At 26.9% G+C, this 14708-nt stretch overlaps 6 protein-coding genes across 6 annotated transcripts; 3 read left to right on the top strand and 3 right to left on the bottom strand.

Annotated features, from left to right (window-relative positions):
• Positions 1–726: 726 nt before the first annotated feature.
• Positions 727–1493, bottom strand: PNEG_02456 (hypothetical protein; the record flags this gene model as incomplete). Its single annotated transcript, XM_007876274.1, has 8 exons — positions 727–742; positions 804–826; positions 922–943; positions 968–983; positions 1035–1061; positions 1124–1185; positions 1230–1239; positions 1391–1493. The coding sequence occupies 8 exons, from the start codon at positions 1491–1493 to the stop codon at positions 727–729; spliced, it is 279 nt and encodes a 92-aa protein (XP_007874465.1).
• A 325-nt stretch (positions 1494–1818) lies between these two features.
• On the top strand, positions 1819–5617 carry PNEG_02455 (hypothetical protein; the record flags this gene model as incomplete). The annotated part of the gene is made up of 15 exons (XM_007876273.1): positions 1819–2397; positions 2444–2557; positions 2601–2691; positions 2742–3095; positions 3142–3273; positions 3315–3631; positions 3677–3929; positions 3972–4213; positions 4257–4389; positions 4435–4649; positions 4697–4935; positions 4983–5306; positions 5349–5418; positions 5463–5538; positions 5583–5617. 15 exons carry the CDS (start codon positions 1819–1821, stop codon positions 5615–5617), a joined length of 3174 nt encoding a protein of 1057 aa, XP_007874464.1.
• A 192-nt stretch (positions 5618–5809) lies between these two features.
• Positions 5810–8207, top strand: PNEG_02454 (hypothetical protein; the record flags this gene model as incomplete). Its single annotated transcript, XM_007876272.1, has 13 exons — positions 5810–6131; positions 6180–6316; positions 6368–6434; positions 6482–6525; positions 6571–6730; positions 6770–6861; positions 6906–7051; positions 7092–7418; positions 7461–7701; positions 7748–7779; positions 7825–7960; positions 8004–8136; positions 8188–8207. The coding sequence occupies 13 exons, from the start codon at positions 5810–5812 to the stop codon at positions 8205–8207; spliced, it is 1857 nt and encodes a 618-aa protein (XP_007874463.1).
• A 409-nt stretch (positions 8208–8616) lies between these two features.
• PNEG_02453 (hypothetical protein) lies at positions 8617–10694 on the bottom strand (the record flags this gene model as incomplete). The annotated part of the gene is made up of 10 exons (XM_007876270.1): positions 8617–8682; positions 8731–9058; positions 9102–9210; positions 9256–9420; positions 9462–9641; positions 9685–9868; positions 9921–10053; positions 10099–10201; positions 10253–10557; positions 10600–10694. 10 exons carry the CDS (start codon positions 10692–10694, stop codon positions 8617–8619), a joined length of 1668 nt encoding a protein of 555 aa, XP_007874461.1.
• Positions 10695–10817: 123 nt separating this feature from the next.
• Positions 10818–12149, top strand: PNEG_02452 (hypothetical protein; the record flags this gene model as incomplete). The annotated part of the gene is made up of 7 exons (XM_007876269.1): positions 10818–10959; positions 11002–11139; positions 11190–11270; positions 11318–11440; positions 11484–11723; positions 11765–11899; positions 11943–12149. Exons 1-7 carry the CDS (start codon positions 10834–10836, stop codon positions 12147–12149), a joined length of 1050 nt encoding a protein of 349 aa, XP_007874460.1. The 5' UTR covers positions 10818–10833.
• A 336-nt stretch (positions 12150–12485) lies between these two features.
• Positions 12486–14644, bottom strand: PNEG_02451 (hypothetical protein; the record flags this gene model as incomplete). Its single annotated transcript, XM_007876268.1, has 5 exons — positions 14578–14644; positions 14426–14533; positions 14323–14380; positions 13471–14279; positions 12486–13421 (listed from the first exon to the last, which is right to left on the bottom strand). Exons 1-5 carry the CDS (start codon positions 14608–14610, stop codon positions 12486–12488), a joined length of 1944 nt encoding a protein of 647 aa, XP_007874459.1. The 5' UTR covers positions 14611–14644.
• Positions 14645–14708: the final 64 nt, after the last annotated feature.

Here is a 14708-nt window from a genome sequence, read left to right as displayed (position 1 = left end):
TTCCAATTATTTATAATTTGTTTTTATTGTTTTCATATTTAATATTTATAAATAAAATAAATTAAATTCTTATAAAAAGAAACTATTTTAAAAAATAATTAAATTGGTAAATATGTTTGCTTTTTCATTCATTATATATAACATACAATCTTTTAAAGGTTAAGAATATTTTTATTTGCTAATTTCTTTAAAAAATATAATTATAACTTTATTTTAGCTAATTTTTTATATTGAAGAAATTTTATGTTTTCTTAGTTATTATATTTTATAAATAATATATCTATTTGAAATTTAAAAAAAATCATAAATATTATCATAATAAAATTATAATATTTATATTTAATATTCAAAAAGATGATTTTAATAGATAAAACATAGAAATTCTAGAATACTTACATTCTTATAAATAAATTATACATTTATTCTTAAAAAGAAAAATAAACTATTAAAATGCAGTATTCTTTCTTAAATGATACATTGATTATATTTACATTTTATTATCTTCACTTTAATATATTAAAATAAAAATCTACAACTGTAAATTTTCATTTGTTCTCTTTTAAATATTCAAAAAACTTAAATATACCTTTAAAGCTTTTAAATATTAAAATAATTAACATAAATATAACCCTGTTTCTTCAATAAAATCATCACAAAATCTACATTTAGAAAATAACATAAGTATATATTCAATTTAAAAGATCTGATTCGTTATCTTTTTTAAAATTATAAAGAATATTTTCTAAAATTTTAAAAGAAAATATATCAATAAATCATTCGAATATCTTTCTAAATATAATTACAACATATTTAATTTAATCATAATCTATTAAATCATATAAAAAAAATTATAATATATTTATAATTTTATTATATAAAAAACTATTTAATATACGTAAAAATATTATGTTTTTGATTTACGTCTATATTAATATTAGTTTCTCTGTAAAAATGATATGTAAAAAACAATTGCCAATAGCATGCTATTTCTATTAGTTAAAATATTCAAAATCTGTCAAATGTCTAATACATACATACAAATGGAATGGAAAACCCAAATCCTACTCAAAATGTTAAAACAATTTCCTTTTTTTCTTTATTTAGTTCTATTTCTAAAACTTACCAAAAAACAATAGTATTTTTGTTGCCATTCTACCCTTAGATGTAATCTTAAATGGAAGATTCCTAAACACAATAAATATCAAATTCCAAACAAAAAATATACATACTTTCTCGGGCCTATGACATATTAGTATATTTTCATGTAATTGAGAATTATATTGATTCAATTTTTTATTTTTAAAAAAAAAACATATTTATTCAAAAATATTTAAAAAAATATTCATTTACAACAAAACAAAAATCTCTATATATTTAATTTTTTACATACCGTCTTCTACGTGTAATAACCGAACAATATATGTCCTATTAGCCCCCCGAAAATGATCAACATGGTTATTTCTCCATGCCTTTAATCCACTTGATATTACCATACTATATTTCCTATATTTTCAACCTTATTATACTCTTTTTAATTAGTATCTATATTTTGTAACGTTAACACCGCCGATTACTAATACAAGATTGACTATAAAAATTATTTTTAAAATAAATACTTAAAAAAATCATTTTTATACTAAATTATTATATAAAAAGACATCAATATTTAAACTTTTGCCTATTTTTTTTTAAATCTATTAAAACCTTTATTATATGAAGGTAAAAATGAATAAGTCAGTAATTTTATTAAAAAGAAAATAGATTATTATTAATTATATTATGAGATATTGAAGAAGAAGAGTATTGTTTTTTTGTACTATGTTCTCTAGAGAAGTATTTAGTGTATTTAACGGTAATGAAAAATCTGAAGATAATACGAATATATCAAAAGAATCATTATTATTGGAAGTAAATTTTGAAAAAAATGAAGATAAAGCCAAGGAGACAAGATCTATGGATTTTGATGGGGATTCTAAGTCTAAAAAAATAAAGTTGGAAGAAGAAACAGGAAATAATTTGATTGTAACGGATAGTTTTGAAACACAAGGAACATTTGAAATATTAGGACATAAAAGACTTATAAGTGCCAAAGAGGATCTAGAAGAGAACGCAGAAATAGAAAAATTAATATTAAATCATCAAGTAAGACACCAAGTTGCTTTACCAGTAAATTATAGTTATATTCCTATATCTCAACATGTGGCACCTGCAGAACCAGCAAAAAAATATGAATTTAAATTAGATCCATTTCAACAAGTTGCTATTGCATCTATTGAAAAAAATGAAAGTGTGCTTGTGAGTGCACATACAAGTTCAGGAAAAACAGTAATAGCGGAGTATGCAATTGCACAAAGTTTACGTGATAAACAACGGGTGATTTATACAAGTCCTATTAAAGTATGAAGGGTTATTTTTGTAGATAAATATCATTTATTATAAATAGGCACTTAGTAATCAAAAATACCGAGAATTATTAACAGAATTTGGGGATGTTGGGCTTATGACAGGAGATGTAACAATTAATCCTACTGCTAGTTGTTTGGTGATGACTACGGAAGTATATATAATTCTTTTTTTTTTACATATTCATTGGACTTAAGATTCTTCGATCAATGCTATATAAAGGCTTTGAGGTGATGCGTGAAATGGCATGGGTTATTTTTGATGAAATTCATTATATGCGTGATAAGGGTACATTGATAAACATCCTTTTTTATAATAATAGAAATAACATCATTTAGAACGAGGTGTTGTTTGGGAAGAAACAATTATTCTTCTTCCAGATAAAGTGCGCTATGTTTTTCTTTCTGCAACTATTCCCAATGCTATGCAATTTGCAGAGTGGATTTGTAAAACACATGTCCAACCTTGTCATGTTGTATATACGGATTTTCGACCTACACCTTTACAACATTATATATTTCCTGTAGATGGAGATGGAATTCATCTGGTTGTTGATGAAAAAGGAGTTTTTCGTGAAGATAATTTTCAAAAAGCTATAAATGTTCTTGCTGAAAAATTTGGAGAAGATCCCAATGCTGTTCCAACTAAAAAAATTGGAAAAAAAGGAAAACCTGGAAAGACTAGCCATAAAGGTTATTAAAAAAATATTTTTAGATAATAATAAATTTATTTTATTAGGTCCATCTGATATATATAAAATTATAAAGATGATAATGATTAAAAACTATAATCCAGTTATCGTTTTTAGTTTCAGTAAACGTGATTGTGAGAATTTAGCTTTACAAATGAGTAAGCTTGATATGAATGATGGTAATATCTTTAAAATTGTCATATATTATTTAATATTATAGATACTGAGCGAGATTTAATTTCTTCTATATTCAATAATGCTATTAATTCTCTATCAGAAGTAGATAGACAATTGCCACAAATTCAATATATACTTCCCTTGCTACGTCGTGGTATTGGCATTCATCATTCTGGTTTATTGCCTATTTTGAAAGAAGTTATCGAAATACTTTTTCAGGAGGGTCTTATAAAGGTTCTTTTTGCAACTGAAACATTTTCTATTGGCCTAAATATGCCAGCAAAAACAGTTGTTTTTACTAATGTTAGAAAGTTTGATGGAAAGGATTTTAGATGGATTTCTTCAGGAGAATATATTCAGGTATTTTTTTTTGGAAAATTTCCTCAGAAATCTAAAACAATTAAGATGTCCGGGAGAGCTGGAAGAAGAGGACTTGATGATCGTGGCATCGTAATTCTCATGATTGATGAAAAAATGGAACCTTCTGTTGCAAAAAATATGCTTAAAGGTGAAGCAGATCGCTTAGAATCTGCATTTCATTTAGGTTATAATATGATTTTAAATCTTATGAGAGTGGAAGGTATTTCTCCTGAATTTATGCTTGAACGTTCTTTTTATCAATTTCAAAACAATGCAGAAATTCCAAAAATTGAAAGCAGTAGGTTTAATTTTTAAATTTATATTAAATTAACAATATTAGAACTTTTAAAATTAGAAAAAGAAAGGGATAGCATTATAATTGAAGATAAAACTAATATTGCTAATTATTATGAATTAAGACAACAATTGGAAGCATATTCAGATGAGATGCGTAACATCATAAATCATCCTGATCACTGTCTCCAATTTATGCAACCCGGAAGACTTGTAAAAGTAAAAGATAAATTTTCGGATTTTGGATGGGGTGCAGTTGTAAATTACTGTAAACGTGTTTCTCCTAAAGTATATACTTCTTTTTTTAAAAATCGTATTAAGAATTTTTAAGGATTCTTCTGAAGAATATCCTCCTCATGAATCATATATTATTGATATTCTTTTATGGGTTGCTGCAGATTCTCAGATTACGAAAACAAATAATGATTATGCACAAGGAATCTATCCCCCAAAAGGGGAAGCTGGTATTGTTTATATAGCAGTAGTAAATAAAATACTTACGCTGGTAGGGAAAATGGAAGTTATACCTGTACTTCTCTCTTCTATTAATGGAATTGGACATATCCGTATATTTCTTCCAAAAGATCTCAAAGCATTAGATCAACGTCTTACTGTATATAAGTCTATAGAAGAAGTAAAACGTAGATTTCCCGATGGAATTGCTTTACTTGATCCTATTGAAAATATGAATATTAGAGACGAATCTTTTAGGAACCTTTTACGTGTAAGTATTTAATTTAGTAATTTAGTTCTATATTTAATTTTTTTTAGAAAATAGAAATTTTGGAGCATAAAATATTAATGAATCCTCTCTTTAATTCTCCTCAACTTCCTGATTTATATGAAAAATATAGCAAAAAAATGGAAATCAAATCTCAAATTAAGACTATAAAAAAAAAAATATCTGAAACGCAATCTATTATACAAATGGATGAACTTAAATGTCGAAAAAGAGTTCTCAGACGATTAGGCTTTACAACATCAGAAGATATTATTGAAATGAAAGGACGGTATGTTTTTTTTTTCTTAATATAACTACTAATTTTCTTGCTTAAAGAGTTGCATGTGAAATCAGCACTGGAGATGAATTGATATTAACAGAAATGATTTTTAATGGCGTTTTTAATAATCTTACCTCTGAACAGTCTGCTGCATTATTAAGCTGCTTCGTTTTTCAAGAAAAAAGTGAAGAAACTCCTAAACTTAAGGAAGAATTGGCTGCTCCATTACGAAAAATGCAAGAAATAGTTCGACGCATTGCAAAAGTTTCTCGAGAAAGCAAATTAAATATAGTTGAAGAGGAATATGTTAACCAATTTAAACCTACTTTAATGGATGTTGTATATGCATGGGCACAAGGTAAATCTTTTTTTCAGATTTGGTAATACTTTTTTCTTTTTTTTTTTTATCTAATATTTTACAGTAAAATGACTGATGTATATGAGGGTTCCATCATACGGGCATTTAGACGCTTAGAAGAACTTTTAAGACAAGTTTTTCTATTTTCTTTTTTTTTAATATATTGATAAAATTATAGATGTGTTCTGCTTCCAGAGTTATTGGCAATATTGAACTCGAAACTAAAATGACAAATGCAATTAATCTGATAAAACGTAACTCCTTTTTTGTATTTTTCCAACAATTAATTCATTTTCAGGTGATATTGTATTTAGTGCTTCTTTATATTTATAAAATATTATATATTAAAATCACTTTTTCTAAAAAAATATAGAATTATCATCTACTTTCACTACATAATCTCAAATACTATTTACCTTATTATATTCCCTTATTTTTTTCCTCTTTATATACCTATCTTTATCGACTTCATTTCTGCTTATACTTTTATAATAAAAAAGCATAGGATTCACTGTTTTTAACACAATGCGCAGAAAAATAAGCCGTGCTAGTAATTCTACTACTCCTGCTAACCATAATACATCTCTATATGGTGAATGTTTAATGTCTGGACGTCTTCAAGATCCTCATCAATCTACCTTAACAATAAGTCCACTTACTAATATTTATGCTTATGATGGAAGCCCTACTATGGCTATGTCTTCGATGTATTCCCATGGATCTTTATCAAATACATTACATACATATTCAAGGATTGAACGAATGCGTCTATGGCGTCATGATGCACTGGTGCAGCATCAGCATGAAACAGCAGCGTATATTGGAGATAAGATTCTTGGATTAACCAGTATATATATATCATATTATATATGATATATAAACTAGCCTTATGTAGATGATCCTAATGATGCCTTTTGGCTGGCGCAAGTTTATTATCATACGGGACATTATGCAAGAGCACGTGGATTATTAATGAATCGTTATTTGTTAGATAGTAGTGTTGCATGTCGGTATTTGGCTGCTCTTTGTTTGGTAAAATTTATAAAGTATTTTTTGAAAGGGTATTTTATTCATATATATTAGTCTAAATTATCCAAGTGGCAGGAAGCACTTGATTTACTTGGAGAGAAAAACCCATTTCGTCAAGAAGGTCGGATTTATGGAATAATTTTTGTATAAAAGTTTATTTTTGTTTAGGGTCAGATGAAACAGTTATTAAAAATCAAGATGGGGGGATTAAAGTATATTGAGAAAAATCTATAAGAGATTACTTACGTAACAAATAGTTTGAAGCGTCAATGTGTTATCTTAGAGGTGTTCTGTTTGCTAATTTGAATAAATTTGACAAAGCAAAAGAGTGTTATAAAGAAGCATTAACTATTGATGCAAAATGTTATGAAGCTTTTGAGCAATTAATAAGTAATAACTTGATGACGGCAGAAGAAGGTATGAGAAGAAGTTTATTTGAGAAATTGACTGTTTTAGAATGGTCTTTTATTCAAACATTAAATTTTAACGGCTTGATTGAAGAAGATGTGGATTTTGTTAAGAGTTTATATATTACAAAGCTAAACAAAGTTTCTATAGTATGTTAATGTTTCTTATTTAATCTTTTTTTTAGTATAAAAATGCCTTACGGTTTATTGAAGCAGAAACAAAATTGAAAAATACATATAATTTACATGATAATACAGATTTACTTTTAAGTAAAGCAGAATTGTTATTTGTACAAAATAGGTTTAGGCAATGTCTTGAAGTTACTGAGAAGTATTTATAGATTTTTTCTTATATATACTAATTTTATAAGAATACTTTCTATTGATCAGTATAAATTTAATGCTCTTCCTATTCATTTAGCATGTCTTCATGAATTAAATGAAAAAAACAAGCTTTTTCTTATCTCTCATGACATAACAGAAAGGCATCCTGAAGAACCTGTATCATGGCTCTCAGTAGGTATATATTATCTTTGTATAGGAAAAGTAGCAGAGGCTCGTCGATATTTCAGTAAAGCGTCAATGATGAATCCACATTTTGGACCAGCATGGATAGGGTTTGCTCATTCATTTGCTGTCGAAGGGGAGCACGATCAAGCAATATCTGCATATACGACAGCTGCTAGGTTGTTTCAAGGGTATGGTTCTTCTTAAAATCAATTTTATATTTATAATTATAGCACACATTTGCCCAGCCTTTTTTTAGGTATGCAACATCTTCAATTGAACAATTTAGTTTTGGCCAATGAATATTTTAATACTGCATATGATCTATGCAAAACAGATCCTTTGCTTTTAAATGAATTAGGAGTTGTAGCCTTTCATAGATTACAACTTCCGGAAGCAATAAATCTTTTTAGAAGCGCCCTTACTTTAGCTAAAGAAACAGATAGCGAAGAAAGATCATGGATTGCAACATGGGTTTATTATTGTTATTGTTTTTAAATGTATATTTTAATATTTATAGGCAAATCTTGGGCATGCTTATAGAAAACTTAGGTTTTTTTCAATATTTTTATAATTATAATTTAATAAAAAGAGTAGAATGTATGATGATGCATTGCGATATTTTTCAGAAGTAAAAAGATTATCACCTAGAGATCCATGTGTTTATGCCGCTATTGCAATGGTTCATTTAAGTGCTCATAGGGCGGGAGATGCTGTCCAATATTTACATGAAGTATTTTTTTAATTTTACATTTGCTATGCTAAACTTTCTCGAGGCTCTTAGTCTTGCTCCTTCTGATCCAATTGCAACTGATTTATTACGACGTGCACTAGAAGAAAATGCTCAGTTTCCTTTTGAAATTGAAACAAACATACAAGATATATCTTCAGATGATGATAATATTCTTGGTATAAATATAAAAATATTTTGCAATATAAATACTAATAGCTATTAATTAGCATCTATTAATAATAATTAATTTTATAGATATTAAACAATATATATAAAAGTGTTTATAAATTTATAAATATGAAATCAACCTTCACTAATTTTAAAATGATATCATTATATAGAATCATTATTTTAACGCATAGGTAAATTATATTATTTTATAAATAATCCTAATAAACTATAATACTTTCATTTATAATTTGCATTTTCAATTAGATTATTTACATTCATATTTAATAATCCTAAAAATTATAGATAAAAAACTAATATATAGTTTCTTGTATATATTAGCAATATATTTTTAATGATACAAATTAAGGATTAAATTATGATTTATACATATTTTCATGAAATGTCTTTTGTTCTAAATAATTATGCATGTTTAAGGTATCTTTGAAATATATATATTAAGCATTTTTATTATAAATTTAATAATGCTAACTTTCATTTTGATCCATTCTACTTCTTAGATCTCTTACAAGAGCTTTAGCTTCTTCCAAATCCTATATTTTAAATTATTATGTTATAATAATTTTGCAAAATAGCCCTACAAATGATCCATTCATAATTTCAGTAGCATATTTTTCGGCTTTACGTAAATTTCCTCGGCTCATTTCCCATTTTGCCAACCACATGTGAGCTTTGCTACTTTCTAATGTAATTACATCATCTTCTTCAGCTGTAATACATTGTTTATAATACATCGCAGCAGTATCCGTATCACCAATTCTTTCGAATATCCCTCCAAGCTTTAGTAAAATTACAGGATCGCCTGTAGAGCCTAATAATGCTCGTTTATATGATTTTATTGCTTCACCAGGTCTATCAAGTTTCTCATAACAATTTCCAAGGGCTTGCCACATTCGTTGATCATATGGTCTAATAATATTAAATAATAATATATAATAAGAAGAGCATATACTTTAAGGCAGCTGCTCTTTGATAGTAATATAAAGCATAATAATGCATCTCTAAAACTTCATAAGTTTGCCCGAGACCATACCAAGCTCTATAATCTTTACGATTGACATCTTTATAATATAAATAATATAAAAAACGTTACATAACTAACTAACCTACAGCACGACGATATGCTTCTATTGCTGCATGTGTATTTTTCATTTCAACATACTCATGACCCATTAAAGTCCAAGCAGATAACCAATTTCTATTTAATTTTAAAGCACGTCTAAAATAAATAACCGCTTTTTCATGTTCCGAAAGTAAACTGTAATAATTTCCTAATTATTAGACTGTTTTACTTTTTTGTGAAAATAATTACCTATTATACAACAAGTTTCCGGTCTAAATTTATCAGTTGCTGATGCTATTTGAGCTAAAAATCCTAATTTTGATCGTTTAGACATAACAAATAAAATATTTGAATATATATCCATATCATCGAGCCGATGTGGATCTAATTTTGCAATTTCCTCAAATTGCTTTTCTGCTTCTTCAAAATCTTTCTATTTTTAAAAACAATTTATGATTCTATCAAATGATACCTCTTCCATTATATGGTATCAAAGCTCTTTGTGTTTTTAAAAATAAACTATTAGGAAATAATGTTTCGAGTTCCATGATTTGATGATATAGTGTCTCTCCTGATTGATGAAGCTCAAGAATAGCATAAATCAAAAACAATTTTTTCATGAAACATTCAGGTAAGGCAGATGTAATAGAATTCAACTAAAAATGTATTAATTCATAATACCTAATAATTTTTTTAAGTAAAAAAGACCATATTTATACCAGCTAAACACATAGATAATTCTTGCCATGTACCCCAATTATATGGATATAAATTAAGCGATTGTATTAATGTTTTGATAGACAAAGAATCCTGTTTTTGTCTTCTTTGAAGAAATCCTAAACTAATAATAATTATTATAGAAAAATCATATCAAAATCAATATTACAGATATAACAAAAATGCATCTTTCTCTATTTCAATAATCTTTTCAAGTTCTTGGCAAATTGACGTAATTTCCCGATTTTTAACATTACTTGCGTCCAAAGGGCCTTGTTTTCACATATTAAAAAATAAAACTAAAAACAAAAACAAAACACTACCAAGAATTGATTCACTGTCTTCATCTCCTCTTTTTTCACCTGCAAGAAACTTTGAATATAGTCGAAGAAAAATTGATTTTGGACTATGACATGTTTTTAAGAAATATGAACATCTATCGTATTCTTTACAATCAAAATAACATTTCGCTAATGAATATTGATTGCTTTCCTGTTCTTCTTGACAACCCAATTCAAATAAATTCTCTTTTTCTTCTTTTTTTTTTAAATAATTAGACTTATATTTAGAATATTCAGAAATATCATTCATTGTTAAAGGTTCCATTCCATTTAAAAGCTCTGCCGCCCTAATATCTTTAGTAATTTATTTATTATTCTTTATTTTTAACCATCTTGCGCTTAAATAAAGACCTCTCTCTGAACATTGGGAAATTGCATCTTTTAATTGTAAATGGATTGTATGTTTTGAAGTTATTTCATTCATTTTTAATAAAAATTCTAAAAAAATTATTAATTTTTAATAAAAATTTTAAAAAAATTATTAATTTTTAATAAAAATCGGTCTAAATATTAAGAATTTTATTAATTTTTTTAGAATTTTAACCTTTTTCTTAATATTTAAGATGGAAAATAACCTGATTACAGCAAAACAAAGATTTGAGCGTATTTTCCCTTTAATTGTTGAGGATCTTAATGTATATTTAAAGACTCTTAATATCCCTCAAATTGGTAGAGATTGGTTTATGAAGGTAAATATCTAAAAGTCTTAAACACTTAATAAAAATAAATAGATTCTACATTATAATTGTTTAGGAGGAAAGCTTAGTCGTGGGCTTTCAGTTATTGATTCATATGAAATTCTATTAGATCGATCATTAAATGAAGAAGAATATAAGAAAGCAGCAATTCTTGGATGGACAGTTGAATTGGTAAAAACGAGGATTATTTATTGTAAATAAGGTTATAATGAATTGGATAGCTTCAAGCGTGTTTTCTTGTTGTGGATGATATTATGGATCAATCAAAAACAAGACGTAATCAATGTTGTTGGTATTTGATGGTAAGATTTTTAAAAGATAATATATAAAATAATGGGAATGAAATAAGCCTAATGTTGGGATGACTGCAATTAATGATTCTTTTATGTTGCAATCATCTATTTTTTTTTTACTTAAGAAATATTTTCGAGAGGAACCATATTATACATCTTTGATGGAGAATTTCCATGATGTTAGCTTAATTATATATGATTTTTTGAAATAATATGTTATAGATTACGTTTAAAACGGAATTTGGGCAACTTTTGGATCTTTTGACAGCACCAGAGAATAATGTTGATTTGTCAAGGTTTTCGATGGATAGACATTCATTTATTATTGAATATAAAACAGCATTTTATTCTTTTTATTTGCCAGTTGTTTTGGCTATGAATATGGCAGGAATATCTAGTGAGGATAATCTAGAGCAGGCAAAAAATATATTGGTCCCTCTTGGAAAATATTTTCAGATTCAAGTAATTCTCTTTTATCGTAATTTTTATCATAATATTTACAGGATGATTTTCTTGATTGCTTTGGGGATCCTGATATTATGGGAAAAATTGGAACAGATATAATGGAAAATAAATGTACTTGGTTGATTAATAAAGCACTGGAAAAGGCGACTCCTTCACAACGTAAAATTTTAGAGGTATTTTTTAAAAAAGGATTATTTTGATGAATTAATTTATTAGGAAAATTATGGAAAAAAGAATACCGATTCTGAACTAGTTATTAAAAAACTATATGATGAATTAGAGTTATGTAAAGAATTCGAGATATATGAGAAGCAGGTTGTTACTTATATTCTTAAATTAATCTCAAAAATTGATGAATCTCGTGGATTAAAAAAAAAGGTTTTTACTACATTTCTTGATAAAATATATCAAAGATGTAAATAAATGTATAAACAATTCTTAATTAAGCCTTAAATTCTATATTTATATTTAAATTCTTAGATAGGTGGGATTTATAATATTTAATGTTTCAAAATTATTAATTCTTAATAAATATACTTCATAATACACTAAATATATATTTAAATAAGAATCATGCCCAAAAATCATTTTAATATTCTGTATTATAATATTGCATATTTAAATACCATAAAATTGAAAAAATCAAAAAGCTATTTTTTTATTACAACTTACAATGTAAATGATTCTTTGCTCATCCTAACCGTTAATATTTTGTATATTTTTTGTTTCATTAAAATCTATTCCAAAATTATCTTTCAGCTAAGAATCTAAAGGCAATAAAGTCATTTTTGAAGATGTATCCTTTTTTATATCTATTAAACTTTTATTATCATCTATTATCAATGCCTTAAGATCCTCATGAAGTAGTTCAGAAGTCATATTTTCATTAAAGCATTCAAGAGTATCACTATTTTCCTGAATGATAGTAGAATTAGTTATACTAGATGCAGATGTAGGAGTATTTGAAATAGCAGTGCCGCAAAGCAAACAAGTGTTACGAAATTTCAAGTTTATAAAAAAACATGATGTACAATGCCAAGTATTTGTTTCTTTCTCATTATTCTTATTTGTTATTACCTTTTCTTTATTTACGATACTTCCATTACTTTGAGCAATAGTTTCATTGTTTATAGGAACTGCTGGTTGTTTCAAAGGAGAAAATGACGTTAAAATAGATGATCTGTAAAAACTGTTATGCGTTGTATTTAATGGGATTTGCTGCATAGGATGTGAATAAGCAGGATTCTTAGAATTTGAAAGATAACTTGTTGGATTTACAACTGGTTGTATTTGTGATGATATAGAAGATGAAGAAATATTATGATCTGTAATAGTAAATGTATTTTTATTCGCACCGCATTTTAAACAATTTGTATTTTTTGCAAAATTATGATACCCACATCCTTCTGCTTTGCATTTCCAGTCACCTGCACGAAAAGGAACATTTCCTCCTTGTGTGGAAGTTCTAATAGCCAATGGATATGATGGAAATGATGGATCTGCATTTGAAACAGATGGTTGTAAAGGAAAATTCCCTCCAAATGAAACATACGAACATGCCATCATAGGATCATCATTTATATTTGCTGGGAAAGCAGAAAAAGAACAACGAAAACAAGCAGTTCTTCTTTGAAAATTACTAAATCCACAAAAAGGACAATTCCAATCACCTGGTCTTGGTTTGTTCTTACTTAGCTATTTTTAATTATTAGATATTTATTTTAAAAAAGCAAAAAAGACATACTGGAAATGGTATAAGTATTTCTGCTGCTCTCTCTAACACTCGGCTACTGCTAGGCGAAATCTCAATTATTCTATCTTCTATAGCTCTTCCATTCATTACAAGACTTTTTATTGCTTCTTCATGTGAAGAAAAAATTGCAAATCCAATACCTGTGGGTTTATATTGATCAGGTGTTTTTAAAGTCCAAAATGCTATAGGGTGACTCCCATGTTGTGTAAACCAGTTTTCTAATTCCGATTGAGTGATATCATAAGGTAAGCCTGCCATATATAAAATACATGATCTTTCTGCGAGAAAAGCTTTGACATCAGCTCTAATATCTAATGGTCGGGAAAAAATATCAGGATATTTGTCTACAAGCTTCGACTTCTCTACAAGACTTTTAAATATATATAATAAATCTAAACATTCATCTATTGCGCGTCTAGGAGATGTATTTTCAAAAGAAACTTGAAAATTTTGTTGAGCAAACTGTGATAGTGCATGTATATCTGTCTCCAAAATCCTCCGAATATGAGTAATATTTGATGATCGATAGACTAAAGTTTCAGGATGATATGACTGCCAACGAGAATATTCTGTATGTAAATCATATACTCTAGGATGTTGTAAATATGACGGTAAAATAACTGATTTATCTCTAGCTTCTTTCGGAAGCTGAATTGTTAATTTTTTAGCATCAAAAGCTGCAAAAATAAAATTTTTATTATTAAGAATCAATTTTTCTTGAATAAATGTAGCAAAATGATGAATAACTTCACGAAATGTTCCTGCCGCTTGAATATTCTCCCATGTCAAAGCAATAAAATCTATCAAAACATAAGACTTTTTCAATTTATTATATATATTAACTAGAAAGATTTGTTATAGGTGTATTTACAGGTCGTACTAAAAAATCTTCTTTATGTTGCTAAATTCCTTATTATTTGCTCATTTTAACCCATGTCAATCTTACTTCTTCTAGTGTCTTTGCATCCACTAAAATCCATGATAATTCAATCAGTTCTGGTGCTTCTTTGGATCCACCAATTCCACATTCATAACATGTTGATCCATGAACAATCTTTATATATTAAATTTCCTATAATATAACAAATATAAACTTACAATAATAGAATCTAATGACTCTAGAAGAGGCATAACATAAGAAACTGGACCTAAAAGAACAAAAAAAGTTTTATTTAACTTATAAATAACTAAGATTTTTAATAATACTTTATCGAAGGTAGACTTTTTAA

This window comes from Pneumocystis murina (assembly GCF_000349005.2).
Source record: "Pneumocystis murina B123 chromosome Unknown supercont1.11, whole genome shotgun sequence".
Taxonomy (NCBI): domain Eukaryota; kingdom Fungi; phylum Ascomycota; class Pneumocystomycetes; order Pneumocystales; family Pneumocystaceae; genus Pneumocystis; species Pneumocystis murina.
This window is presented reverse-complemented; position numbering and strand designations above follow the sequence as displayed.